At 59.1% G+C, this 27,417-nt stretch overlaps 1 protein-coding gene across 1 annotated transcript; it reads right to left on the reverse strand.

Annotated features, from left to right (window-relative positions):
- Positions 1–3,238: 3,238 nt before the first annotated feature.
- SLC15A1 (solute carrier family 15 member 1) lies at positions 3,239–27,417 on the reverse strand. Its single transcript, XM_055127717.1, has 22 exons — positions 27,412–27,417; positions 26,392–26,473; positions 26,167–26,308; positions 24,311–24,427; positions 23,391–23,490; positions 23,183–23,273; positions 19,125–19,208; positions 18,279–18,361; positions 16,653–16,739; positions 15,896–15,985; positions 14,396–14,440; positions 14,217–14,249; positions 14,045–14,133; positions 13,425–13,506; positions 11,325–11,441; positions 10,042–10,191; positions 8,982–9,031; positions 7,928–8,035; positions 6,948–7,059; positions 6,185–6,325; positions 4,084–4,191; positions 3,239–3,430 (listed from the first exon to the last, which is right to left on the reverse strand). Exons 1-22 carry the CDS (start codon positions 27,415–27,417, stop codon positions 3,239–3,241), a joined length of 2,109 nt encoding a protein of 702 aa, XP_054983692.1.

A 27,417-nucleotide genomic window follows, 5' to 3' on the forward strand; every position in this document is an offset into this window, starting at 1 on the left:
GAGATGAAGGAATGAGTGAACGAGTGAATGAGTGAATGCCCCCTTCCAGCTGGGAGATGCAGAGGGAATGAATGAATGAATGAACAAGTGAATGAATGCCTCTTCCTGCTGCAGGGAGACGCAGAGGGAATGAATGAATGAATGAATGAACAAGTGAATAAATTAATGCTGTCTTCCTGCTGCGTGGAGAGACGCGGAATGAATGAATGAATGAATGAATGAGTGAATGAATGAATGCCACTTTCCTGCTGCGTGGGGAGAGAGCGGACAGAGGAGTGGAGGGGATGCGGCCACCCCCTCCTGCCCAGAGGAAGGAGGGGCGAGTGAGCTTGGCGCCTGGGCGCGAGACCCTGTGTTCTCCGGGGCGGGAAGCAACTCTCGGTTGCTTGAGTGGGCGGAAGGACAGAGCCTGGGACAGCGCAGGGGCCAGAGCCGCTGACCCGCCCTCACTGGGCAAGAGCCAGGGGACAGACAGGCCGGCAGGCCGGAGAGGTAGGACAGTGGGGAGGGCACTTGCCGTGCCTGCAGCTGGCCCGGGTTCCACCCCTGGCACCAGAACCCTGAGCACTGCCTGGAGGATCCCTGAGTACCACCAGGTGTGCCCCCCATAAGAAAAAGAAAGGAAGGAGGGCGGGAGGGCGGGAGGGGAGGGAGGACGAGGTGAGTGCTCCTTAGGGACGGGGGCCTTGACCTGAGGGCAGGAAAGGCTCTTTTTCATTTTTTTGAGACTTAAAAATTTTATGTAAACACCGTGATTCAGAGTTGTTCCCAATACGGTTGTTTCAGGTATTCGATACTTCAACACCATCCTACCACCAGTGTGTCCTTCCCATCACCCTCCCCACTCCCCCCCCCTCAGCCGGCTCCCTGAGCAGGCACTATTTAATTAATTAATTAATTTAAAAATTTTATTAGTGAATCACCGTGAGATAGTTACAAACTTACAAACTCTTGTGCTGCATTTCAGTCATACAATGATCGAGTGCCCATCCCTCCACCAGTGCCCACTCTCCACCACCAGTGGTCCCAGCATCCCTCCTACCACCCCACCCTGCCTCTGTGGCAGGGCATTCCCTTTTGCTCTCTCTCTTTCCTTTTGGGTGTTGTGGTTTGCAGTAGAGGTATTAAGCAGGCACTGTGTTCAGTCTATAGTCTACTTTCAGCCCGTGTCTCCCATCCCGAGTGGGCCCACCTAGCACCCTTTGCTTGGCGGTCCTTTCTCCATCTGAGCTGCTTTTCCTCCCAGCACGTGAGGCCGGCTTCCACGCTGTGCAGTAAACCTCCTGGTCCTTATCTCTACTGTTCTTGGGTGTTAGTCTCCCATCCTGTTACTTTACATTCCACAGATGAGCGCAGTCTTTCTGTGTCTGTCCCTCTCTTTCTGACTCTTTTCACTTAACATGATACTTTCCATGTTGATCCACCTAGATGCAAATTTCATCACTTCATCTTTGAGCAGGAAAGGCTCTTGCTCAGCCCATCTGTGCTTCTCTGCACTGACTCTCCCCCTCCTTTGCGCACACACGCACACACATCCATACACACACGCATATACACACATGCACACACATGCATACACACATGCATACACACATGTACACACACGCACACACATGCATACACACACGCACACACATCCATACACACATGTACACATGCATATACATATGCACACACGCATATACGCACGCACATGTACACATGCATATACACATGCATGCACACATATACACACATGCGTACACATATGCACACACATGTACACATGCATATACACATGCACACACATGCATACACTTGCACATTTACACATGTGCAAACATGCCTGCACCCACTCACGGTCCATGGGACAGCGATGAGCTACACAGAAGCTCTCGGAGGCCCCACTTGGAGGTCCCCCAGGCACCAGGGCTGTGCCCATTTCTCTAAGAACCCTCGCTTGTTGCTCACGGGGCCTCCGGGGGAGAAGGCGCTCCGGAATGGAACGGAAGCGAGCACTGAGTATCGGCCACGCTCTCGAGCATCTTCGTTCCCGCAGGAAACCGTTCATGACTCTCCACAGAGCCACCGGGAGATGACATGAAGCAGGCAAGGGTGGCTGCATCCCAGATGCCCGGAAAAAGGGCGTGGACAGAGCAGGCCCCGGGGCTGCCCGGCACTGCCCGGAGGTGGGCCCTGCTGGGGGCAGCGTCCCAGGATGGCGGGGGCACGCGCGGCTGGAGCTTTCCTGGGCAGAAGCAGGGCCCATTTCTCCCCCTGCCCAAGGACACGCGCGCGCTCCCTTCGACAGCTTCTTTTGTGCCATTGACTGGCCAAAAAGGGATCACTGGCCTTCCCCTGGTGGTCTGCTGACTTGCACCTCATCTTAAAAGCGTTTGTTTATTTATTTATTTATTCTTCGAGGTGGGGGGGTCACACCTGGCGATGCTCAGGGGCTCCTCCTGGCTCTGCACTCAGGAATCACTCCTGGCAGTGCTCGGGGGACCCTAGGGGGTGCCGGGGGTCGTGCACAAGGCAAAGACCCTCCCAACAGTACCATTGCTCTGGCCCATTGAGAAAGGGGCGGGGGCTGGGGGAGGGGACCCCCCCCACAACAGTGCAGGCTTTAGCTGAGAGCAGTTGAAGATAGACGGCCCAAACGTGCATTCACACGGGCCCTGTGGCCTATTTATTTGTTTGTTTATGCATTATTTGGGGGGGGGAGGGCCGGGCCACACCCGGCAGTGCTCAGGAGCTACTCCTGGCTCTGTGCTCAGGAGCTACTCCTGGCTCTGTGCTCAGGAGCTACTCCTGGCTCTGTGCTCAGGAGCGAGTCCTGGCTCTGTGCTCAGGAGCGAGTCCTGGCTCTGTGCTCAGGAGCGAGTCCTGGCCATGCTGGGGCTGGGACCTGGGGCCGGTGCCTTCCACCCCGTACTATCTCCCGGGCGTCGCCCTCCTAGAGCACTGGGACACAGACGGAAACTTGATCTCTTTCCCCCAAATGTATGACTTCATTTATTGCAGGAAGGATTGAAATGTGGAGTCCGCTGTTGGCATCAGAGAACGTGTCCAGAAAGTGTGCGTGTGTGCGTGTGTGCGTGTGTTTTAAATAAGGTTTATTTAAAAACAAGACTGGGAGGTGGAGGTGCGTCGCTGGCCGCAGAGGCCTGTTCTGGGTTGGCACAGTCCCGCCTCCTCCCCTCAGCCGGCCTCGGCCTCGGGCAGGGCTTGTCCTGGGCCCCGTGGGGGCCTCTGACCTTCACAAACTCGTCTGGGTGAGGGTTGGGGCGGTGGGGGACGCGGCCCCGGCACCCAAGTCCTTTTTCTTCTCGTCCTCGTCGAACTGAGCCTCAATCTCTGCAGGGTTGATGTAGGTGTAGAACCGTGCCATGATGGCGAAGATCACGCAGACGACTAGCAGTAGGCCGGCGAACAGGACGTACTCGGCCCACTGCAGGGACGGTCAGGACAGCGGGGACAGGTCAGGGGGGGCACGTGCAGGGGCCCTGGGACATGGCTACCAGACCAAGGGCCCGGAAAGACTCTCCCGCTATCCCTCCCTCCCCCTCCCTCTCTCTCCCTCTTCTTCCTCCCTTCCTCCCTCCCCTCTCTCCTCTCTCCCTCCCTGTCTCTTTCTCCCTCTCCCTCTTCTCCCTTGCTCCTTCCCCTCTCCTCTCTCCCTCCCTGTCTCTTTCTCCCTCTCCCTCTTCTCCCTTTCTCCCTCCCCTCTCCTCTCTCTCTCCCTGTCTCTTTCTCCCTCTCTCTCTTCTCCCTTTCTCTCTCCCCTCTGTCTGTCTGTCTCTCCCCCTCATCCCTCTCTCCCTGAGGGTGGGCGGGGACAGGCCTGTCGGTGCTCAGGGGCCCCGTGTGGCTCATTCTCGCACACGCTGGGCCGCAGACACACTTAACGGGCAGGTCTCCAAGACCCGAGTGTGCCTGTGTGTGGGGGGGAGGGGTCCCGACACACAGTGGCCTCACGGGGCCTCTTGGCCTGTCCACTCCCTGCTGTGTAGCAGCGAGCCGGTGACCGTGGGTGTGGACGGAGAGAGGGAGGGTCCCCGGGGTGGGCCTGGTGGGCGGGCAGCGGGCACGCGCAGGCCCTACCTGCTCGCTGAACTGGCCGGCCCCCGCCACGATGAGCACGATGATGTTGCCCACGGCCACGGTCAGCAGCCAGCCGGCCTGCAGCACGGACTTCATGTTGGAAGGTGCCTGGGGAAGCGGAGAGAGCCGGTCAGAGTGCCCCCTGCTGCCCGACTGGGGGTGGGTCCTCTCTGCCAGCCAGGGGCGCTCCAGGGAAGGCTCCGGGGCAGGTGTGCAGGGCAGGTGAACCGTGTCCATGAGCTCCACCAGCCCCACGCCCCGGGGTGTGCTCAAGATTGACCCCTGCACGTGTGCGTGCGCGTGTGTGCATGTGCATGTGCATGTGCATGCGTGAGTGTGCGTGCATGCCTCTGTGTGTGCATATGTGCCTGTGAATGCACGTGTGTGCATGCATGTGTGCATGTGTGCCTGTGCATGCACGTGTACGCACACCTGTGTGTGCATGTGCACATGTGTGCATGCTTGTGTATGCATGTGCGTGCATGCCTATGTGCGCATGCGTGTGCACATGTGTGCGTGCATGTGTGTGTGCCCGTGCGTACACGTGGAAGGCCCCCCCCAAGAGGGACTGTCCAACTCCAATCTGTCATCTTTCCTGGAAAACCTGACAGGACAAGGCGTAGCAGCGACACGACCACTGGCAGCGGGAGTTTGGCAAAGAGAATTTCAGAAACGGCCCTGTGGGCGGCGAGTCAGCAGAGAGGGGCCCTGTGGACCCCGGTGGTCACGAAAGAGACACGGCTGGGGGCGGGTGGGGGTTGGTTGGCGCTGCTCGGGGATCACTCCTGACGGGATCGAGGGCGTGTGGGGTGCCGGGGAGCAACCCGGGATGGCTGTGTGCAGTGCAAGCTCCTCTGTGCTGTTCCTCTGCCCGCCCCCCCAACTAACGTAGTTTGGGTTTGGGTGGGGGGCCGTAGCCAGCAGTGCCCAGGCTCCCCTCGGCTTCACACACAGAGCTCAGGCCTCCAGTGCTCTCCCAGCCCAGTGTGACTGTTTCTGACTTTTGTTTTTTTGCTTTTTGGGTCACACCCAGCAATGCACAGGGGTTACTCCTGGCTCTGCACTCAGGAATTACTCCTGACGGTGCTCATCGAACCCAGGTCGGCCGCATGCAAGGCAAATGCCCTACCCGCTGTGCTATTGCTCCAGCCTCTGTTTTTGACTTTTTTGTGTTTGTGTTTTGGGGCCACACCCAGCGCTGCTCAGGGCTGCTCCTGGCTCTCCTCCAAGCAGTGCTGGGGTGTATGTGACCCCGGGGTTGGCTGCACAAAGGCAGGTGTCCTACCCACTGCACTAACTCTCCGGCCCTCTTTTTGACTTTCAATCATTGGGGTTTTTTTTTTTTTTTTACTGTGCTTGTTTGTTTTGTTTGTGCCACACCCAGCAATGCTCAGGTCTTACTCCTGGCTTTGTGCTCAGGGATCACTGGGAGACCACATGTGGTCCCAGGACTAGAACCCGGGTCAGCCGCATGCAGCCGCCTCCCCACTGTACTACTGTGTGTCCTGGTCACTCCAGCCCCCGGGGTCCCTGGAAGGACGCAGACCTGGGGATGACACGCCGAGGAGAGGTTGACAGCACTTGGCTGTTTCAGAACTCAGGGCCTGAACCAGGTGACTCCAGCCACATATTGCATTTGTTCTAATCAGGACTGGAAAGTTTAGTGCGTGGTGCAGGGATCATGGAGTCACCCAGCTAACCAGAGCGACATTCTTCCTCAACAGGAACGAGACTCAGGATCTCCGACTCACGTTCTGTGGAGTGAGTGCTTTCTAGAATTTGTTTTGCTTTTCAGCTTTGCGGCCACAGAGAGCGATGCTCAGGGCTGAGTCCTGGCTCTGTGCTCAGGGATCACCCCTGGCAGGGTTTGGGAGACCCTAGGCGGGTGGTATACTGGGCATTCAAACCCGGGGTCAGGTCAACCACATGCACGGCAAGTGTCTCACCCATGGAGGATCTCGCTGGCTTCCTCAACTTTCTAGAATGTTCCATGCTGGCATCGACAATCAGCCAGGCGTTAACCCTCCCCCCCACCCGCACCCCCCAGCAGCGCTGCTTTGCAGGCAGAGGAAGTGGGGGTAAGACCCAGAGCGAGAGGAACCTGCGAGTAGGAGAACTCCAGCCCGGTCACGGAGAAGACCACCTCCCCGCAGGTCAGCAGGAAGTACTGCGGGATCTGCAGTGCCATGTTCACCGAGTTCGGGGCGATGTCTCTGAACTCCGTCAGATTCGGGCAGTCGTTCTGGGGAGAACAGGCAGAGGCGAGGAGAGTGAGGAAGCTTCTGGAACCCGCGCCGCCCCAACCCATAGCCCAATTCCTGCCCGGAGGCTGCCCGGGCCCAGTGCAGGGTGACCCAGGGCGCTCTGGGGCTGGGGAGTGTCCACACCGGCATGTCCCCCTCCAGCCCCGAGAGCGCAGGGTGGGAGGTTGGGTCTGCAGGTCGGGGTGGATGGGACCCTCCAGTCTTAGCTCCGGGACCGGGTCAGACCAAGCCAATCTGTGCTGGCCACTCCGGTGGCCGGCCACGCCCGTCATGAATGGGGGGGGGAGGGGAGCAGGTGCTGATTTCCTCCTAAGCTCCCCCGACAGCCCCGCACATCACACGTGTGCAACTTGCCGTGACAGAGAAACCTGACTCAACCAACTGTCAAGTCCGAGTTCCCGGACTTGGTCTTGTGTTTGGACCCATACCTGGTGGTGCTCAGGGCTGACTCCTGGCAATGTGCTCAGGGATCACTCCTGGCAGTACTTGGAGGGGACGGTGATGGGGATCGAACCCGGGTCTGCGGCATGGAAAGCCAGCGCCCTGCCCGCTGTGCTATGCATGGCTCTGCGCCTGTGCCGGCACTGCGGGGGGAATTACCGCATCCTTGGAGATCACGTAGGTGTAGGCGCTGCCAAATCCGAGGTCGAGAGACTTGAAGTCGATCTTACAACCAGCTGGAATCTCCGTCGAGTTCAGTGTGATATCTTTCCTAGAAAAAAGAAAGAATATTGGCTAACAATTCCTGATAATAAAAGTTTGGCTCTCCTCCCCGCCCCACAGGACCCAGCCCTGGCAGCAGGAAACCTCCAGAGCTCAACTGCCACCATGCTCACAGCCCCTCTCCACACCCACGAATATCCCTGAGCCACGCGACGACTCAAACCTCACACCAGTCACACTCAAAGAGTAGCAGGAAATATAGTTTTACAGATATATGTGTGTGAATATATATTTATATATTTTAAGGCTCAACCTTTAGCAACATATTAGTAATGTCTTAGAGAAGGGCTTAATGGCCCTTGGGTGAAATACAACAATCTCCATACACTCTCCTCTAAGGAAAGTTTTTTGGAGCATTTTCAGCGGTTTACTCATAACAATACAAAATAAATTATTTCCGTTCTGCTTTGGGGCAAGGTTGGGGATCAGGATGGAAACATCTGAAATATGGTGGTGGGAAGGTGTCGTGGTGGCGGGATGGGTGTTCGAGTATGAAAGGTAATCAAATATTGTGAACTACTTAAGAAGAATAAAATAAAATAAATTTTTTTTAAAAAAGCTTTGATCTATTGTTTAAAGACATAAGACTTCTGGGCCCAGAGGCTCAAGGAGCTGGGTCAGCTGCTGAAGGCGGGGGTCCTCCCCCTCTGCACCGCATGGTCCCCGTTCTGCATGCGGGAGGGGGGGGTCAGGCCCAGAGATGCCAGCTCCCCCCCGGAGAGAGCACAGAGCAGGAAGCTGCTCCCTAGCATCGCTGGGCGTGGCCCGGGAGCACGGATGTCAACAATAACGATCAGGCAGAAGACGACACCGAAACTTCCAAATTCAGAGCAAAGCGCCTGATCTTAGGCACTTACACGCCCGAGGGGAAAAACTGATACTCGCTGCTGTTTCGATAGATGATGTTGGCAAAGGTCTTGGAGTCCATGACGACGGTCAGGTCACCTCCATACGCATTGATGAACCTGAAAGGGAAACACCGCTGGTTGGCCACGGGACCACGGACACTGGCTCCGAGTCACAGCACACACCTCGCGCACCCCTGGGAAGCTTTCTGGAGGGGGCAGGAGGCCACCAGCAAGCCCAGGCGTCACCCCCGTCGTTCACTTGGGAAAATGCACCTCGGGGCTCACACACCGAGTCCACGTGGGGAGCAGGTACGTGGCAAACGCGAGCCCTGTGACTCGGGGGCGCTCGGTCACCGAGGGGAGCACGTGGCCACGGTCCCTTGCTAGAGGCAGCTGCGCCCTGGCATGCCCCTCCCTCCGGAAGGGGCGGTCCCACAGACCACGCCCTGGCATGCCCCTCCCTCAGGAAGGGGCGGGGCCCACAGGCCACGCCCCAAAGCAGACACTGCCCAGGTCCTAAAAGAGTGTCCAGCCCTTCCGGAGGCCGGGGTGGATGCCCGCTTGCTGCCCCACGCCAAGAGGAGCCCAGGGAGGGAGGGAGCTCGGGGGAAGCAGCGGAGCCTGGTCTCCTGGTTTGGGGTTTTGTTTTTATGCTTTCTGGGTCACACCCAGCTCAGGGGTTACCCCTGGCTCTGCACTCAGGAATCACTCCTGGCGGTGCTCGGGGGACCAAAAGGGATGCGGAGGATCGAACCCAGGTCGGCCGCGTGCAAGGCAGACGCCCTCCCCGCTGGGCTGTCACTCCGGCCCCTAGCCCGGCCTTCTGAGGTCCCCGTCCAGTCCCCGGCTGGCCCCGTGCCGTTTCCTCGTTCGTGCTCTAAGACAGCGGCCCCTGTTTCCCGACGGCCGCGGCACACGAGCCAGCCTTCCATTCCTGGGGGAAACTGCGCTTTCTCCCCGCTCGAGACCCCCGCCCGCGTGCGCTGCGCCCCGCTGGCCCTTCCTCTGCAGGAGGCGGCCCGTCAGGAGTAGACTCTGAGCACTGCTGGATGAGCGTACACACCTGATTCCATTCTCTCCTTTTTCTGGCTTCTGGGTCAGGCCATCCTTGATCTGAGAAAGAAAACATCTCACATGGAACCCGTGACGCGGAGTCCGGGGAGCGTCTCAGCCCTTGGGAAAGAGGGCCGTGCCAGTATTTCTAAGGACAAAGGGCCACACGGTCCCACGAACCTCTATTACTTCCCCTTCCCCTGTGGGGGGCCGCATGTGACAGTGCTCGGGGGGACTGTTTCCAGCTCTTTACTCAAGAGGGCCAAGCCTGGTGGTGCTCGGGGGACCATGTGGTACTGGGGATCAGACCTGTGTGCCCCTGAGTCAGGAGTAGACTCTGAGCACTGCTGGATGAGCAACCCCCACAAAAAATTCCCCTGACAAAGTACCTGTGACTTCAGTGATATTTTGACCATATTTCTGCATTTCCTTTCTCAGCTGTATGGCCGATCTGGACACCTACATGTTTGTCATGATTATGACATCGTTTCGTTTTGGGGGCCGCTTGTGGTGGTGCTCAGGGGTAACCCTTGGCTCTGTGCTTAGGGGTCAGTACTGGTGTGGCTCGGGGATATGTAGGGTCCTTGGGGATTGAACCTGGGTCGGCTGTGCACCAGGCAAGCACCCTGCCCACGTCCTGAGATCTTTTTAAATTATGAGAGCCACTCTAGTTTCGCCAGCTACAGCTCTAGCTTTTTAACCACTCAGTGGAAAGTTTTAAGTGAATGCTACTGGAGGTTTACTCAGAGAGCTCCCTAAAAAGAAATGCGGGGGTCGGAGCAATAGGACAGCGGGTGAGGTGTTTGCCTTGCATGTGGCCAACTCGGGTTCCATCCCCAGTACCCCATACAGTCCCCGGGCACCACCAGGAGTAATTCTTGAGTGCAGAGTCAGTAGTGACCCCTGAGCAGAGTCAGGTGTGACCCCAAACAAAAAAACAACCAAACAAAAAGAAAATTCCTGGAAGCACACGGGAATGCACCATGACTCGTGCATGGGCACATGCATGTACATATGCGCGCGCGCGCGCGCGCACACACACACACACACACACACACACACATGCTTACCAGAAGGTAAGTGTTGGGGGGGCTCCAAACCACGAGAGTATGGCGCTGGCCCTTCTCGAACTCCTGAGTAACAGGCGTGAGTATGGTGTTGTTGGTACTTGCGATGCTGAGGGTCATCTTGTCCGCGTCAGAAGTCTGATAATCGAGTTCCTGTCACGGGAGAAGTGTCACTGCCTGAGGCACACTGGGCCCGGCACTAGTGCCCTGTCACGGGGAGTCCTGGGCACGCCGAGGGGGGCCGGCATGGCGTGGCTCAGCTCCTTGCCCAGCCCAGGGGACCCGATATATTTATTCATTGGTTTATTAGTTTGGGGGCCACAGCCGGCGATGCCCATAGGTTACTCCTGGCTGGTGGTGCTCAGGGGACCCTGTGGGATGCCGGGGATGGAACCTGGGACAGTCACGTGCATTAATCACTCCGGCCCCAAATGGGCCCGATTCAGACTTCCACCAGCGCGCTGGTCTTCATGCAGCACTCTACTAGCATTTCACTGGACACAGAGAGACGCTAAGAACATCATTTCTCCTTTTTGATTTTGGGTCATGCCTGGCAGGGCTCAGGGCTTACTCCTGGCTCTGCACTCGGAGCTCTTTCCTGGCAGTGCTCAGCGACTTTTATGTGGTGCTGGGGGCTGGCCCCAGGGAGGCCTGGGCAGGGCTAGTGCCTTAACTTCGTTCATGGCTCTGGGAACCGTTTCTACCTTCGAGCAAAGCACCAGGCAGAGCAGCCGCCCTGCTGAGCCCTGAGCCGGGCTGGCCCGCAGGCCGGTGTGTGTGTGTGTGTGTGTGTGTGTGTGTGTGTAGGGGTGACGTCTTCCTCCCGGCCAGCCTGTCCGCTCGGCCAGAGTGAAGGGAGGAATTCTCAAAGCGGGTCTTGGGCTTTGGAACCAACTACTCAGGACAGCCCAGAGCTCCCAGGTGACGCCAGCATGTGCTCAGAGGGGCGCCTGGGCGAGCAGGGGCCTGCAGCCACCTGGGGCTTTGTCACTGTGGCACCGCGGCCGTGAGCGGGAGGCTACATGAAGGTTTGGTTGCCATGGCCCTGCGGCCACGGATGGGAGGCCACGTGGGGGCTTTGTTGCCGTGGCACCTTGGCCACAAATGGGAGGCCACCGAAGGCTTGGCTGCTGTGGCACTATGACCTCAGACGGGAGGCCATGTTGGGGTTTTGCCATTGTGGCATCATGGTCACAGGCGGGAGGCCACATTGAGGCTTTGCCGGGAAAAGAGGCAGCTGCCCTCGGGGGGCTGAGAGGGCAGGGCCAGGGCGGGGCCGCACTTACTCTGAATGGGCCAATCTCTTTCGATCCTGTGGGGAAGATGATGTTCAAGGACTCCGAGTGGGTGTTCAGCACCTTCACCTGGACTTGGTTGGCGGACGGGAAGTCCGGCAGTGTTTTCTGCGTGTGACAAGAGTGGTGAGGGCGGGCGGGCGGGCGTGGGTGGGGCAGGGGCGAGTCTCTGCACCCCTCTCTCCCAGACAGCCCCCGTCCCTGGCGCCTCTGAGCGTGACACTGAGACAGTGTTGGCACAGAGCAAGGCGGCGTCGGAGGGAGCAGGGAGCAGCGGTTTCCCCCCGGCCTCCGTCGGGCCCCAGGCTGTGGTGGTGAGGCTCACGGCAGGCGGGCACCGGGCCTGCGGGCATTGCCACCCAAGCGCCATGCTGGCGGTGCTCTTTCATCCGTTCATATTTTCACGTATGGCCGGAGAGCTGTGGAGGGAGGGAGACCCTCCCTTCTTCCCGCCTTGCTGGATACCCTTTTATGCCCCTTTCCCCAAAATGGTAATTTTGTGTGTGTGTTGCGGGGGTGGGGGTGTTGGGTGAGCCCCACCTGGCCGTGCTCAGCCCTGACTCCTGGCTCTGCACTCAGGGATCCCTCCTGGAAGTGCTCAGGGGACCCTGTGGGGTGCTGGGGATCGAACCCGGGTTGGCTGCCTGCAAGGCAAGTGCCCCGCCCACTGCCCCATCCCCTCGCCCAGTGCTGACTCTTCTTTTTTTTTTTTGCTTTTTTTTTTTTTTGGGTCACACCCGGTGATGCAGAGGGGTTACTCCTGGCTCTGCACTCAGGAATGACTCCTGGCGGTGCTCAGGGGACCATATGGGATGCTGGGAATCGAACCCGGGTCAACCGTGTGCAAGGCAAACGCCCTACCCGATGTGCTATCGCTCCAGCCCCAGTGCTGACTCTTCTATCTCCCCTGTTTTACAGTGATTAAGACTAGGATTGGGGGCTGGAGCGATAGTACAGTGGGGAGGGCGTTTGCCTTGCACACGGCCGACCGGGTTCAATTCCCAGCATCCTGTAGGGTCCCCCGAGAACCGCCAGGAGTAATTCCTGAGTGCAGAGCCAGGAGTCACCCCTGAGCATTGCCGGGTGTGACCCAAAAAGCAAGAAACAAAAACAAAGACTAGGTTTGCGGGTTGGGAACACCGGGTGGTGCTCCGGCTGACTCCAGGCTCTGTGCTCAGGAATCCCTCCCAGGAGTGCTCGGGGGACCCTGTGAGATGTCAGGGCTCGAACCCAGGCTGGCTGTGCACAAGGCAGACATCCTCCTTGCCGGACTCTTGCTCTGGCCCCGATGAAAAATAGTTGAAACCATGAAGACGGGCTGCAAATAGAGCTCAGTGCCTGGGCCCTGCACCGCTCAGTGTGACCCCAAACATACAGCGGGAGAGGGAGGGAGGCGGTGTGGGGGGCACGGGGGAGGGCGGGGAGGGGCGGCAGACGGAGTGGGGGCTGTTCTCTGCCTGGTCAGGGCTGTGCGTGGCTCCACGGGCCGAGCTCAGACTCTGCCTGTGAGATGCCCGGGTTTGAGCCCCGGCACCCCTGGGAGGGACGCCCTCATCCCAAGCCTAGAGTTGGGGTAGCCTGTGAAGACCCAGGGTGGCCCCCAGAGCAGAGCAGACAGACACGCAGAGGAGCTAAGGCTCGCCAGCGTCCGGGCGGGGACAGAGGGGACACTTCCCCGCCACAGGGATGATGGACTCATTCAGGGGAGGCGGGCACTTTGGGGGCCTCTCGGGAGCTGTTCCCGACTTGCTTCTGGGGGTGCTCCCGGGGTTGTCCACCGGGAGCCCTTTGGGACAAGCAGGGGGACCACGTGGGCTGTACCCAGACACAGGCTCCGCCCTTTGGCCCCCCCCCCCCCCCCGCGCATGCTGAGCCCTGACCCACGCCTACGGTTCCGGCGGCCAGCACGGGTCCCAGACCTGCTCTCCCCGTCCCTTGCCCTGGGGAGGGTGGTCCCAGCCCCCACCCCATTACCAAGCCATCGCCTAGACCTCGCTTCCTCCCTCTCCGCCCTGCAGAGCCCCAGAGAAGCGGCTGACCAGGGCAGGGTGGGTGGTGACAGCGGGAACGTGGGGACACGGGGACACTTACATCGATTTGCACTTGCACGATGGCCGCCGCCACGAAGGCCATGGCGGCCAGGAACATCCCCACCGTCATCTTCCTCAGGGAGCTGCAGGTGAGCAGGGGGCCGGGCTCACTCCAGGCCCCCCAGAGCCCCCCAAACACGAGGTGAAGACCTGTCCCCTCCCCCATGGCCCTGGCTCCTGCCCAGTGATGGGGCAGTGGGGAGAGACACGGGGGGCGGGTGGATCAACTCGGAGGCTGAGAGCCGGTGCTGGATAGTGCGGGGCGGTCAGCAGTATGGACAGAGCACCTGGACCTTCCCTGGAGGCTTTCCAGGGTTGGCAGTGACTGCCAGGACCCTCTTTTGGACACAGGGCGCACAATTAGACATCTAGTTCAGATGTCTCCCTAGCACCCCACCTCCACACACAGCGGGTGATGGGGAGGGGGCATGGCCCCATTCTGGAGGTACTGCGTGCAGGCTGGAGGGAGGAAGTACTGCATGTGGACCGGAGGGAGGAGGTACTGCATGCAGGCTGGAGGGAGGAGGTACTGCATGCAGGCTGGAGGGAGGAGGTACTGCATGTGGGCTGGAGGGAGGTGGTCTGTCTACCCAGCCCATGCCCCCACCCTCCATCACCTACGTGAAATTGATGCCACATTTTGCGATCAGGGGGTACACCACGGCATCCATGATGGGCACCATGATGACGATGAGGATGGCGTTGACAGTCTGCAGACGAGAGAGGCCCTGAGTGTGGTCTCGGGGCTCCTGCACCCCTGGGCCCCGGGGCAGCCAGGGGCAGTCTCTCCTACCTGCATCTGGTCTGGCTGGATCTGAATCGCGCCCTGGAAGAGAGGTGGCCGAGTCACACTGATAAATTCCCACGTGTGATCGTGTGTGGGGTGAGGGGTTGGCAATGTCACCAAAGGGAAGGAAACGGGGGGGGGGCTAAGGCAGAGGGCGCGTGACGACCCCCGTGCCCCCAACTCACCATTGTGCCGCTCATGGTCGTTGCCTGCAGTGTCCACCGGGAGCCCTTTGGGACAAGCACACCAACCGTGTCACTCAGGGACACAGTTTCTTTCTCTCTCTCTCTGTCTTTATTTTGCTTTTGGGTCACACCCAGCGATGCTCAGGGGTTACTCCTGGCTCTGCGCTCAGGAGTCACTCCTGGTAGTGCTCGGGGGACCCTATAGGATGCTGGGAATCGAACCCGGGTCGGCCGCGTGCAAGGCAAATGCCCTCCCAGCTGTGCGATCGCTCCAGCCCCTGGGAGGCACCTTTGCAAGGCTTTGTAAGTCCCTGGGGAGTCTTTGCCAACTCTGAGGGGAGCGAACCCAGGTCAGTCACGTATCAAGCAAAGACTCCATCAGTTGGACCGTTGGATGCTCCCCTGAGCTCTGTCAGGAGTGATCCCTGAGCGCAGAGCCAGGAGAAACCCCTGAGCATCCCCGGTGTGGCCCCAAACCAAACCAGGAAACCAGAGACCCGCTGGGCGGGGTCTGGGATTCAATTTCCCGACAGCCCCAGCTTCCTGCTCCTCTCGGGCACGAGGCCAACAGTCTGCATTTTCTTTTTCATTTTATTTTTGGGCCACACCCGGTGATGCTCAGGGGTTACTCCTGCCCCTGCATGCAGGACTCACTACTGGCGGTGCTCGTCGGGACCACATGGGATGCTGGGATTGAACCTAGGTCAGCTGCGTGCAAGGCAGAGGGCGCGTGACGTACTATCTGCTGTACTATCGCTCGGCCCCATGTGCTTTTCTGCTGGGGAGATGAACCCCACCCTGCACTGCTCCCCCTCCCTATGGGTCAGGAGGCCACGCGCCAGGTGGAGATCAAACTTCAGTTCAGAAACACAGGAGTCATTTCTGCAGCTGTCAGCTTCGTGCCCAGAGGCGGTGCGGAAGGACGGGGAGGGAGAGAGAGAGAATAAGAGGAAGAGAGGGAGAAAGAGAGAGTGGGAGAGAAAGGGAGAGAGGGAGAGAGAGGGGGGGAAAGAGAGGGACAGAGGTAGAGAGAGAGGGAGAAAGAGAGGGAGAGAGGAAGAGAAAAGGAGAGAGGGAAAGGGAAGGAGGAAGAGGAAGAGAGAAGAGAGAAAAAGGGAGAGATGGAGAGGGAAGGAGGGAGAGAGAGAGGGTGAGGGAGCAACGGAGAGAGGGAGAGGAAGGGAGGGAGGGAGAGGGAGGGAGAGGGAGGGTGAGGAAGGAAGGGAGAGGGAGGGAGAGAGAGGGAGAGAGAGGGAGGGAGAGAGGGGGAGGGAGGGAGAGGGAGAGGAAGGGAGGGAGAGGGAGGGAGAGAGAGGGAGGGAGAGGGAGGGAGGGAGAGGAAGGGAGGGAGAGGGAGGGAGAGGGAGAAAAAGGGAGGGAGAGGGAGGGAGAGAGAGGGAGGGAGGGAGAGGGAGGGAGAGGGAGAAAAAGGGAGGGAGAGGGAGGGAGAGAGAGGGAGGGAGGGAGGGAGAGGGAGGGGGAGAGAGGCCTTCCCGTTACCTGCTGGTCGAACAGGGCCCAGAACATGGGGAGGGGGATGTACAGGAACATCACCCTGGTGACCATCTTGATCTGGCAGATGAGCCGCTCCTGCAGGGGGCACAGGGACGGTGGGGTCAGGGGCGCGGGGGCACGTGACCCACAGCAGGGCTCCTTCCAGTGCCCACATGGGTGCCCGGAGACTAGAGGGCGGGCAGGAGTCGCCCCCAAAGGCCCGGGTCTCTTTAGAAGCCCCAGAGCTTCGAGGCTCCTCCCAATGGGAGTGAAAACATCTGCGGAGAAGCCGGGGTCACCTGGGAATCCCACCCGGGGTCGGCTGCTCACGGCCCCTTCACTCGCCCGCTGCAGATGGTCGAGGTGACCAGAGCACGGCTGATGGGGCCACACCGGGAGCAGTAATGTCGCCCCCAGACTTTTCCCACAGGACGCCAATACTCTCACGGTCTCATTCAAAATGCTCACAAGGGGCCGGGAAGATAGCACAGTGGGTAGGGCACTTGCCCAGCACACTGCGGACCTGGGTTTGATCCCCAGAATTCCATGTGGTCTCCCGGGCACCACTAGAGCTCACTCCTGAGTGCTGAGCTAGGGGTCAGCCCTGGGCACGGCTGCGTGCGGCCCCACAAAGCAACCCCCCCACCAACAAAAGCTAAGAAAGTTGGAAGACACGGTGAGTGGCCTAGTCCAGGCGCCCGACACGTGTGGGGGTCACCTCTGGCGGAGCCTTTCGGACCCGTGGGGCGACAAGGTTACTCACGTCGTATTTCTCTGAAGCCCAGTCCAGCCAGTGCTCTCTCTTGGGGTGCTGCTTGCTCCGATGCCGGAACCTGTTTTTGATGGCAAACTGAAGGAAGCAAGAAAAAACAATATTTTCTATAAAAATAAAATAAAACTTTCAGTATCAACTGCTTTATCATGGAAACACGTTTCTGTGGAAAAGTATGTTTGTGAGCGAGGTGAAGTATCAATTGTAATGCACCATGAGGCTACATGGCAATACACAGCAAGCATTTGCTCCTTCTTATTTCTTTCGACCTGTGAGTTTTGAGTTGGGGGCAAGCAAAGTCACACTGTTAAGTACCTAACGCTCGGAGTCAAAAGCAGTTCCTTTCCCGGGAAAGGGGCCGTGAAACCGTCACTATTTGGCCTATTACAACTTGTGGAGACTGTGCGCATATACATAGGAGACCCCAGATACCCGAAAGATTCCACCTTAAAAACAAAACAAGACCAAACTCTTAGGAACAACAAGCCAACAAGCAAAGCGGGAGGCGACGGAATCAACACACACACACACAGATCTGTTTCATCACCACCTGCAACCGGGAGCCAGAAGAGAATAGGAGAGAACCTCATCTAAAACAGCGCCCCCGAGTCCTGACACCGGGAATCAACACATCAACACGAGACGGGGCAGCTGGCTACAGCAAGAAATTCAAGTTTACCAGGAAGTGGAATATAGGCGCTATAGAAATATATTTAGAGGAGATGACACAATGAAAACTAATTTGAATGAAGCCCAACTTAAAATCCTGTTTCCTAGTTGCACTGAGTCGGGTGTGGACATTCAACAGGCACCCTGGGCAGTGGCTGCCTGAGACCCAGTACTTAGCCTTGCTCCCTGCTCAGGCCTCCTACTGACCTTCATCACGGGAGGGTCTCTGCTCGCCTCCCTCCCTCCCTCCCTCCCTCCCTCCCTCCCTCCCTCCTTCCCTCCTTCCCCTTCCTTCCTTCCTTCCTTCCTTCCTTCCTTCCTTCCTTCCTTCCTTCCTTCCTTCCTTCCTTCCTTCCTTCCTTCCTTCCTTCCTTCCTTCCCCTCCCTTCCTCCCTCCCTTCCTCCCTCCCTTCCTTCCTTCCTTCCTTCCTTCCTTCCTTCCTTCCTTCCTTCCTTCCTTCCTTCCTTCCTTCCTTCCCTCCCTCCTTCCCTTTCTTTCCTTCCTTCCTTCCCTCCTTCCTTCCTTCCTTCCTTCCTTCCTTCCTTCCTTCCTTCCTTCCTTCCTTCCTTCCTTCCTTCCTTCCTTCCTTCCTTTCCTCCTTTCCTCCTTCCTTCCTTCCTTCCTCCTCCCTCCTTCCCATCCTTCCCTCCCTCCCTCCCTCCCTCCTTCCTTCCCTCCCTCCTGGAATCAAACATAGCCCTAGCACTGTGCTATCTCCTGGCCCCCGCTGATCTCGTCCCTGACTACTGGCTTTACTTCATGAACCCAAGGGTCATTTCTCCTCCTTCCTTGGTGAGTTCCGCACCCTTTGCTCCCGGCAGAGGCCTCGGCAGTCACTGGAGCCCAGCGCGTGGCTACGCTGCTTCCAGGCGAGCCGGCACCTGACTGGACCTTCGCACGGAAGCGGGAGAGGCCCCGGGTGTGCGGGCAGGCGCTGGGATACTCACGCCGATGCACTTGACGACCTTGCCCATGATGTTGCCCTGGGGCTGCGTCTTCTTGTACAAGGGGCTGCCGACCACAAACACGACTGTGCAGGGGGAAGGAGCGGAGTCAGCGGGGAGGGTGCGGGCCCGGGAAGAGGCTTCCGCTGGTGCTCTCACCCTGTCTGGGGGCGTGGGGACCCCCCCGCTTAGAAAGTGTGGGACCAAAACCTTCAGAGGTGTTGAACTTTGTGTTGATACTTAGCGCTACTTCTTAAACCGTGGGCCAGTTTTAAGATACTCAGTAGAACTATTTAAGGGCCAAAATTCGATCCTTAGTCTATTTTTCTCACCCTTTTGGGTCACACCCGGTGATGCTCAGGGGTTATTCCTGGCTCTGCGCTTAGGAATTACTCCTGGCGGTGCTCGGGGGACCCTATGGGATGCTGGGGATTGAACCAGGGTCGGCCGCGTACAAGGCAAACGCCCTTCCCTCTATGCAATCACGCCTCCACACGTGTGTGTATGTGTGTGTGTGTGTGTGTGTGTGTGTGTGTGTGTCTGTGTAGGAATCTCACCTGGGCCACTCCCTGCTCAGTGTCCAGGGGCTGGGGGTCCCCTGCGGTGCTGGGTCTCCAGCCCAGGGCCCCCTGAGCGCCCAGCCCTCCTGGCCTCTGCTCCCTGCCGCGGTTTCAAGTATTTCCTCCGTGCCCATGTTGGGAAGCGGAGAACTTTCCCGCCGAAAGTCTGGCAGCGATGGCGAGAGACAGCATTCGCCCCTTGCCCCTGGGTCTGCCCGCTGTTGCCCGTCCACTGTGCCGGCAGAGGGGCTCCCCGCGATCCCGGCTAAGGCGACGGGGTCCTACTTACTCAGAGACACGGCCATGAGAGCCGCGGGCACCCCGAACGCCAGCGGGTAGCAGGCCTGCTCAGTGTGGATCCCGCACATTTGAACTGTGGAGAAACGACAGATGACCATCAGGGGGCATCGGGCACGTGCAACTAACGGGGGGGGGGGGGAGGGACAGCCGCAACTGCACAGATCTCGGCGGGATCATGTGACTCCTCCTGACTCAGCATCAGGGCTCGTCTGGCTCTGTGTTGGGGCGTCCCTTCCAGGGTGCTCAGGGGACCGTGTGGTGCCAGTGAGGGAACTTGGGGTCCCTGCGTGCAAACCCTGCCCTCCATCCTGTTTAAGCCTCCTGCCCACACTCCTTGTTGGCCGATCGATTGATTGGTTTGGGGGTCCTCCCAAGTGCTGCTGAGGGGTCTGCATCCTGCCCGGTGACATTGAACTGACCGGGGGCTTGGGGCCAGGGCCTGAGGATGCGATGCTGCTCAACCCGCGGGGTGTGGGGGACAGTGTCCAGGTGGGGCCCAAGCTATCTCCCGGGTCCCCACCCCACTGGCCGCATAAAAGTCTTTGCCTGCGGAGCCAAGCAGCTTTTCTGGAAGAGTGAAAAGGGGCGGAGAAGCAGCGCCGCCCTGCAGAGGGGTCAGGTAATGCAGCAGGCAAGCGGGCAAGACTGGCAGGTACAGACATAGGAGAGGGGTATTCTGGGAGGCCTTTCGGTGTCAATATTGCAGACCATAGTGCCCGGAAGCAGGGGTGGGGGGGAGAGAGAGATGGAGAGAGAGGAAGAGATAGTGAGTGAGAGGGAGGGAGAGAGGGAGTGAGAGAGAGGGGACGGGAAGGATGGAGGGAAGGAGGGAGAGGGAGAGAGAGGAAGGGAGGGATGCAGGAGGAAGAGAGGGAGGGAGAGAGAGAGAGAGAAAGAGAGGAAGAATATCTGCCATAGAGGCAGGCAGGGGGTGGGGGTGACGGGAGGGAACTGGGGGACACTGGTGCTGGGAAATGTGCACCGTGGAGGGATGGGTTTTATAATGATTGAAACCCATGATTGAAATCCAATTCAATAATGAAAACCTTTTTTTTTTTTCTTTTTGGGTCACACCCAGCGATGCACATGGGTTACTCCTGGTTCATGCACTCAGGAATTACCCCTGGCAGTGCTCGGGGGAGATTTGGGATGCTGGGAATCGAACTCGGGTTGGTTGAGTGCAAGGCAAAACGTCCTACCTGCTGTGCTATCACTCCAGCCTCAATAATGAACTGTCACTGTCATCCCATTGCTCATCGATTTGCTCAAGCAGGCACCAGTAACGTCTCCATTGTGAGACTTGTTACTGTTTCTGGCATATCGAGTACGCCATGGGGAGCTTGCCAGGCTCTCCAAGAGGGGCGGAGGAATCGAACCCAGGTTGGCCACGTGTAAGGCAAATGCCCTAGCCACTGTGCTATCGCTCTAGTCCATTGTTCTTAATAAGATCATTTTATTTTTTTATTTACTTTTTCTTTTTGGGTCACACCCGGTGATGCACAGGGGTTACTCCTGGCTCTGCACTCAGGAATTACCCCTGGTGGTGCTCGGGGGACCATATGGGATGCTAGGAATCGAACCTGGGTTGGCCGCGTGCAAGGCAAATGCCCTCCCCACTGTGCTATCGCTCCAGCCCTCGTTTTTAGCGAATTCTAATAAGCAATATAAAATAAATTGTTCAGGTTCTGCTCTAGAGGCGGGCTTGGGGGTGGCTGGGGAAATTGAAAATGATGGTGGCAGGAAAGTGCACTGGTGGCGGGTTGGGGCTGGGACGTTGAATGTGATGAATCATGAACAACCTTAAAAGTGAAAACGTAAAAAATAAAAGCGAGAGCAGGCGGGCCAGGGAAGGACTCTCAGCACGGAGCCCGTCTTGCATGCTGCAGGCCTGACTCTCGTCCCCAGGCAAGGCCGGAGGGTCCCAGGGCACAGAGCTGGGAGCCGCCCGCCCCTGAGCACTGCTGGGGGTGAACAGCCCAAGCCAGAGCGGAGATAAGGGGTGGAGACAGTTTCTGATCCCAGCCCGCGGCCGGTCTAAGCTTGCAGGTACCCGCATCCTTTGAGGATTTTCTTATCCTCCAAAGGGTAGGTAAGGAGAACCCATGACAATAACAGCTGGGGATGACCACGCGGGACAGGGCCTGAGGGTTAAAAGTAGGTGAAGGGGTATTGATAACCTTTCATTATCAGTATTGCAAACCACAGTGCACAAAAGGAGAGAGAGAGAGAGAGAGAGAGAGAGAGAGAGAGAGAGAGAGAGAGAGAGAGAGAGAGAGAGAGAGAGAGAGAGAGAGAGAAGAAAAGCACCTGCCATAGAGGCAGGTGGGGGTTGATGGGAGGGGACATTGGTACTGGGAAATGCCCCCTGGTAGAAGGATGGGTGTTGGAATACTGTAGGACAGAAACCCAATCATGAACAGCTTTGTAAGGGTCTATCTCACAGTGATTCAATTAAAACGTTTTAAAAAATAGTCATTAAAAAGGGGCTGGAGTGATAGCACAGCGGGTAGGGCATTTGCCTTACACAGAGCCAACCCGGGTTCGATTCCCAGCATCCCATATGGTCCCCTGAGCACCGCCAGAGTAATTCCTCAGTGCAGAGCCAGGAGCAACTCCTGTGCATTGCCGGGTATGACTCAAAACACACCACACACACACACACACACAAAGAGAAGAAACAAACAAACAAAAAATCAAACAAAGAAAGTTCTTGTTTGGGGTCCTGAGAGTGGCCAATGGCAAAGGTCGCCCGTTCCTGGCCCTGGGCTCGCAGCAAGCTCAGACTCTCCAGGGCTGGCACCAAGAGCAAAGGAATTCCAGGGAGAGATTCCTGGAAATCCTTCCAGTGGGACCCTGGGGCCTCCGGGAAGCCTGACCCAGAAGCTTCCTTGCTTGGGACTCCCTGCAGGCTCTGGGCTCAGGGGTAAGGGCTGGCCGTGGGGGCTGCCCTCAAGGCAAGCTGGACGACCTGCCCAGCCCCCCGGAAGGGGTTTGGACTCGCTTCCCTGGCCGTTTCGCAGTGCCCACTGGGAGGACGGGGCTTGAGGAGCGCCTTGTGTCCTTCACACAGTGGGCAGTGATGCCCAGCCGAGCGGGCTCCCGGGCAGGGTGGCCGGGAGGGGCGGGTCTCATGGCCCGAGCCTGCATCAGGTAGACCCCGTGGCATGTGCTCACACTTGGCGTATCTGTTTGACGGCCAGGATTTCACTTCAAAAAATAACCCCCTGAGCACGCTATTATTATTATTATTATTATTATTATTATTATTAGCTTTTTGGGTCACACCCAGCGATGCACAGGGGTTACTCCTGGCTCTGCACTCAGGAATTACCCCTGGCCATGCTCAGGGGACCATATGGGATGCTGGAATTCGAACCCGGGTCGGCCGCGTGCAAGGCAAACACCCTACCCACAGTGCTCTCGCTCCAGCCCCAGCATGCTATTATTTTTAATTTACTTATTTAAAATGTTTTTGGGAGTTTGGAGGCCACACCTGGCCCTGCACTCTGGGATCCTTCCTTGGTGGGGCTTGGGGGACTCTGGGGTGCCGGGGATTGAACCTGGGTCAGCTGCATGCAAGGCAAGTGCCCGACCCGCTGTGTTATCCCTCCGGCCCTCGCACACGTTATATTTCGTTTGTTCGGGGGTCATGCCTGGCAGTGCTTGGGGGTTCTCCTGGCTAGGGTAGGTCCGCTAGCTAAGCCAGGGGCTCCTGATGCAAGGCACCAGTCCCCTGGGCCACCTCCCTGTCCCCAAACACATGCTTTCACGGCAACATGCAGAGGACATACCGCAGCAGAAGCTAGAGGCAGGGGAGGGAGGGGGGGGGCGTGTGCAGGGTGCAGGGGTTACAGCCATCTGGGCGGGGGGGAGAAGGCGCCTCCAAATAGGGTATCAGAGGCCTTCGAGCCCCAAGGTGGCTCCCGGCCACTCAGGCTGGTGGTCCTGTGCGAGGGCCGGAGGGTGTGAGGCGACTCAGCCTCTGAAGCTTCGGGGACACCCCGGTCACCCTGGTGATTCCCGGGGTCCCCTCCCATTGCCCCTCACCTCTGAGCATGGGGGTGATGATGGTGGACAGCAGGCTCCCGGCGTTGATGGCCAAGTAGAAGATGGAAAAGAACCGATTCCTCTGCTTCTCCTGGCGAGCGAAGGGACGGGCCTCAGGTCAGGGAGGGGGCTCGGGGGCACGGACACGGGCGCTGGGAGTCCTGGGGCCTCCAGCCCCTCAGTTGGTTTTAGGGCGCCGGGATCTTACCTGGCCCTCTTCAAACTGGTCCCCACCAAAGGCCGACACGCAGGGCTTGATGCCGCCCGTCCCGAGAGCGATGAGGATCAGGCCGATCATGGAGAGGGCCCTAGGGAAGGAAGGGGGCGTTCCTGCAAACAGCGGGGCCTCCCTCAGGGCACCCAGCCAGGTGAAGGAGGCAGGGGGGGGGGTGTAGGGAGCAGATAACTCCCAGGAATGCCGCCTGCAGGACACCCGGGCTGCAAGTGATAAGCAGAGCTCCGGCGGGGAATGCAGATTGCCGTCTGGGGTGTGCGGACAGCCTCAGTCAGTGAGCGGACAGGAGGCGAGGGGCCAGGGCGGCAGGTGGCAGTCGGGAGGGCGCGTCCCTTGCACACGGCCCCTATCCCCAGCACCCCATCCGGTTGCTCCAAGCCCGCCCCCCAATAAACAAAAAGAATGAGCAGGTGAAAGGTTTAGTTTTGTCTGGCACGATCAGAGGAGTCTCCGAGTAAGAAAGGTGTTGGGGGGGCCACACCCAGCTGTGCTCAGGGGGCCACAGGCGGTGCCGGGACTGGACCCGTGTCACAGCTGCCTGCGCGGCCAGCGCCTTAACCTTCGCACCAGGCCTGGAGCCCAGCTGGGCCCGCCCGGGGATGGGTGTGTGTGTGTTGGGGGGTGTGCAAGGACAGGAAACAGCAAAGAGCTTCTTCACGCAGGGGTGCCCGACCACGCGGCCGTGGCGGAAGGGAACGTCACCATGGACGAGACTTTGGCATCGGCACTTTCCAGGGGGGACTCGGGACGGGGCCACGGTGAGGCCACATCAGCGGCACTGAGATGAGACCAAGCGTCCCAAGGACGCCTGGGCCGGTCGGGAGGAGGGCAGGAGCTGGACGATCAGGGGGAGGGGGCAGAGGTGGCAGAGGGCGGGCTCTGCGGTCACTCACACGTGCACGTTAAGGTTGTTAGGCTGATTATTGGTCGTGCCAGTGAGGTCGATGATGGAGCTGACCGCCGTGACGGCCTGTCCGATGGTGTAGACGATGGAGAGTGACACGATTGTCCTGCCGTCAAAGGGGTCCAAGGCGTCCAGATGAGCGGGGGCAGGGATGGAGGGGTCCCCGCACCTCCCGAAGACCCCATCTCCCATTTCAAAGCCAGAGCATAGGCGTCTGCTGGAGAGCTGGGGGCTGGCCCGCTGGGAGAGCAGAGCAGGGGCCAGAGGGGGCCCACGGAGCCGGCTCAGCCGGGAAAGAGCCACAGTGCAACCAGATGGCGGCAACTTCGCTGCCTGTGGATGACCCGTCGGACCATGTGGACGCCCCTGGTGGACGTCTAGGGGCTGTCGTGACACAGATGCTGCCCACGGGGTTTTGCATCACAGAAGACAGGCCGGATGTGGGACTGCGGGTCCGTCTAGTCAACAGGGGACTGGACAATTCAGCCCCCATCCCCCCTCCCAGCTCTCTCCCCTCTGGTTTTTCGACCATGGTCTCTGCTGTGGCTCCCGTGGCTGGGGACGCTTGGGACACAATGTGGGGGCCGGAGCGACAGGAAAGCGTGAAGGGCGTTTGTCTTGCTCCTGGGTTCAATCCCCGGCACTCCACAGGGTCCCCTGTTCACTTCCAGGAGTAATTTCTTTCTCTCTCTCTCTCTCTCTTTTTTTTTTTTTGCTTTTTGGGTCACACCTGGCGATGCTCAGGGGTTACTCCTGGCTCATGCACTCAGGAATTACTCCTGGCGGTGCTCGGGGGACCATATGGGATGCTGGAAATTGAACCCGGGTTGGCTGTGTGCAAGGCAAATGCCCTCCCCGCTGTGCTATCGCTCCAGCCCCCAGGAGTAATTTCTGAGTGCAGAGCTGGGAGGAACCCCTGAGCATCGCCAGGTGTGACCCCCATAAAAGAGAAAGAAAATCCACCATGTGGAGCTAAAACACAGGCTCCTCACTGGTCACAGGGTGGGTGCTGTCAGTAGTGAAGTGCTGGGTCCTAAGAGATACGGGGTGTGTATGGGCGGGGGCCTTTAGAGGGTGCGGGGTGAGCTGGGCTGCAGGACTCCTGCTGGGCCCGACCACAGCGCTGGTGCTGGGTCTGCAGGCAGAGGGACGGTCACCAGCGCTGGAGCCTGTGGGGACCCTTGGCAGGTTTCCTGTCGAACACTGTCATGTTATTTCGAGACCGTGCCCATTTCTCCTGCCGTCCGCGTCATGCCTCTGGCCCAGAAGGACCTTCCTTTCCCTCGCTCGGTCCTCGGAAACTCCCAGACCGGGAGGAGCAACTCCCACAGGGCCCAGCAGCGGGCAGAGAGGAGCATGAGCTTTCTCTGCAGAACAGGTCTGGGGGTCATCTTGGGGGTCCCCTGGCCCCTGACTCTGGCCTCACACACTATCAGCGGGGACAGACGGGGCCCCCGCTGCTATTTTATTTTATTTATTTTATTTATTTTTTTTTTGCTTTTTGGGTCACACCCGGCGATGCACAGGGGTTACTCCTGGTTCTGCACTCAGGAATTACCCCTGGCTGTGCTCAGGGGACCATATGGGATGCTGGGATTCGAACCCGGGTCGGCCGCGTGCAAGGCAAACGCCCTACCCACTGTGCTATTGCTCCAGCCCCCCGCTGCTATTTTAAGGGCAGGCGAAGGGCGTGGTTTGGAGGAGGGGCAGCCGTCCCTGCGACTTGCCATCACGCTCGTGCTCTCATACTTCCACTCGTGGTTCCGGGGACCCCAGCTCCTGTCGGCACCCCGCTCTCCGGAAGCCCCTCCCCCGCCCCCACTTCCTGCCTACGCCACGACTCACATGAACTTCCCCAGCCAGGAGTCGGCAATGAGGGCCCCGAGGATGGGCGTCAGGTAGCACAGGGCCACGAAGGTGTGGTAGATGGCCGTGGACAGGTTGTCGTCCCAGAGGAGGAAGTTCCGGAAGTACAGGATAAGCAGAGCTGGGCAGGGGGAGGCGCACGGGAGTCAGGCGGGCAGGGAAGTGGCCGCACCCCCCGAGACACGGGCCGGTGTGGGCACTCACCTCGCATGCCATAGTAGGAGAACCTCTCGCAGAACTCATTGATGACGATGAAGAAGATGCTCAGGGGGTACCCGAGGCAACTCTGCGGGGGACAGACAGGCGGGGCTCAGCCTGGCGCCCCGCAGGGAAGGGGCAGGCAGGGAGCACATGGTGTGGAGCCCGGAGGCACCGCGGGGACGCCACGGTCTGGATTTCCAACCTGGCACAGAGACCCCGTGAATTGGAGCCAGGGCTGGGCCCCGTGGCCCAGGTGGTCTCCATGTAGCAGCCCCTCGGCAAGGGTGGACCGCACGGGATCTTGGGGGGCCCTCCCTGGGGTCGGGGGCACCACAGGGGCTGGGGACGAGCATGAACAGAGCATCGGGCCTCCGGAGCAGGGCTGGCAGAGGGGCTGCACACGGGCGCTGCGAGGACAGTGAGACACTCACGCGTGACTTGGACGACCCTGCAAGGAAACCAGAGGCCAGGGTTAGAGCTGGCCACCCCAGCAGGCGGCACCCGTGCCACCCCGGCCCAGCCCCGCGCCCCACTTCTGCAGAACGGCGTGTGGAACAGCACCTGTGTGCTTGGGGATGCGCTCCCGGGGAGTCCACGAGCCGCTGGACGGGGAACCCGCTGGGAAGGCAGGCCCTAACCACTTCCCCCGCCAGCCTGCGTCCTGCTGGCCCTGCCAGTGGCCATCGTCCTGGGGCTTTGGTCAGGGGTCCACGAGGGCACAGGAAGTGTTGGAGGGTGGCACCAGGGGCACCCACGCACCAGGTCCATATGGTACCTGGGACACCTGGTGCCTGGGACACCTGGTATGTGGGTCAACTGGTACCTGGGTCACTTGGTACCTGAGCCCATCCCATCTGGTACATGGGTCACCTGGTACCTGGGTCACCTGGTACCTGGGCCCATCTGGTACCTGGGTCATCTGGTGCCTGGGCCCACCTGGTGCCTGGATCACCTGGTACCTGGGTCACCTGGTACCTGGCCCACCTGGTACCTGGGTCACCTGGTACCTAGGTCACCTGGTACCTGCAT

Source organism: Sorex araneus, chromosome 1, assembly GCF_027595985.1.
Source record: "Sorex araneus isolate mSorAra2 chromosome 1, mSorAra2.pri, whole genome shotgun sequence".
Taxonomy (NCBI): Eukaryota; Metazoa; Chordata; class Mammalia; order Eulipotyphla; family Soricidae; genus Sorex; species Sorex araneus.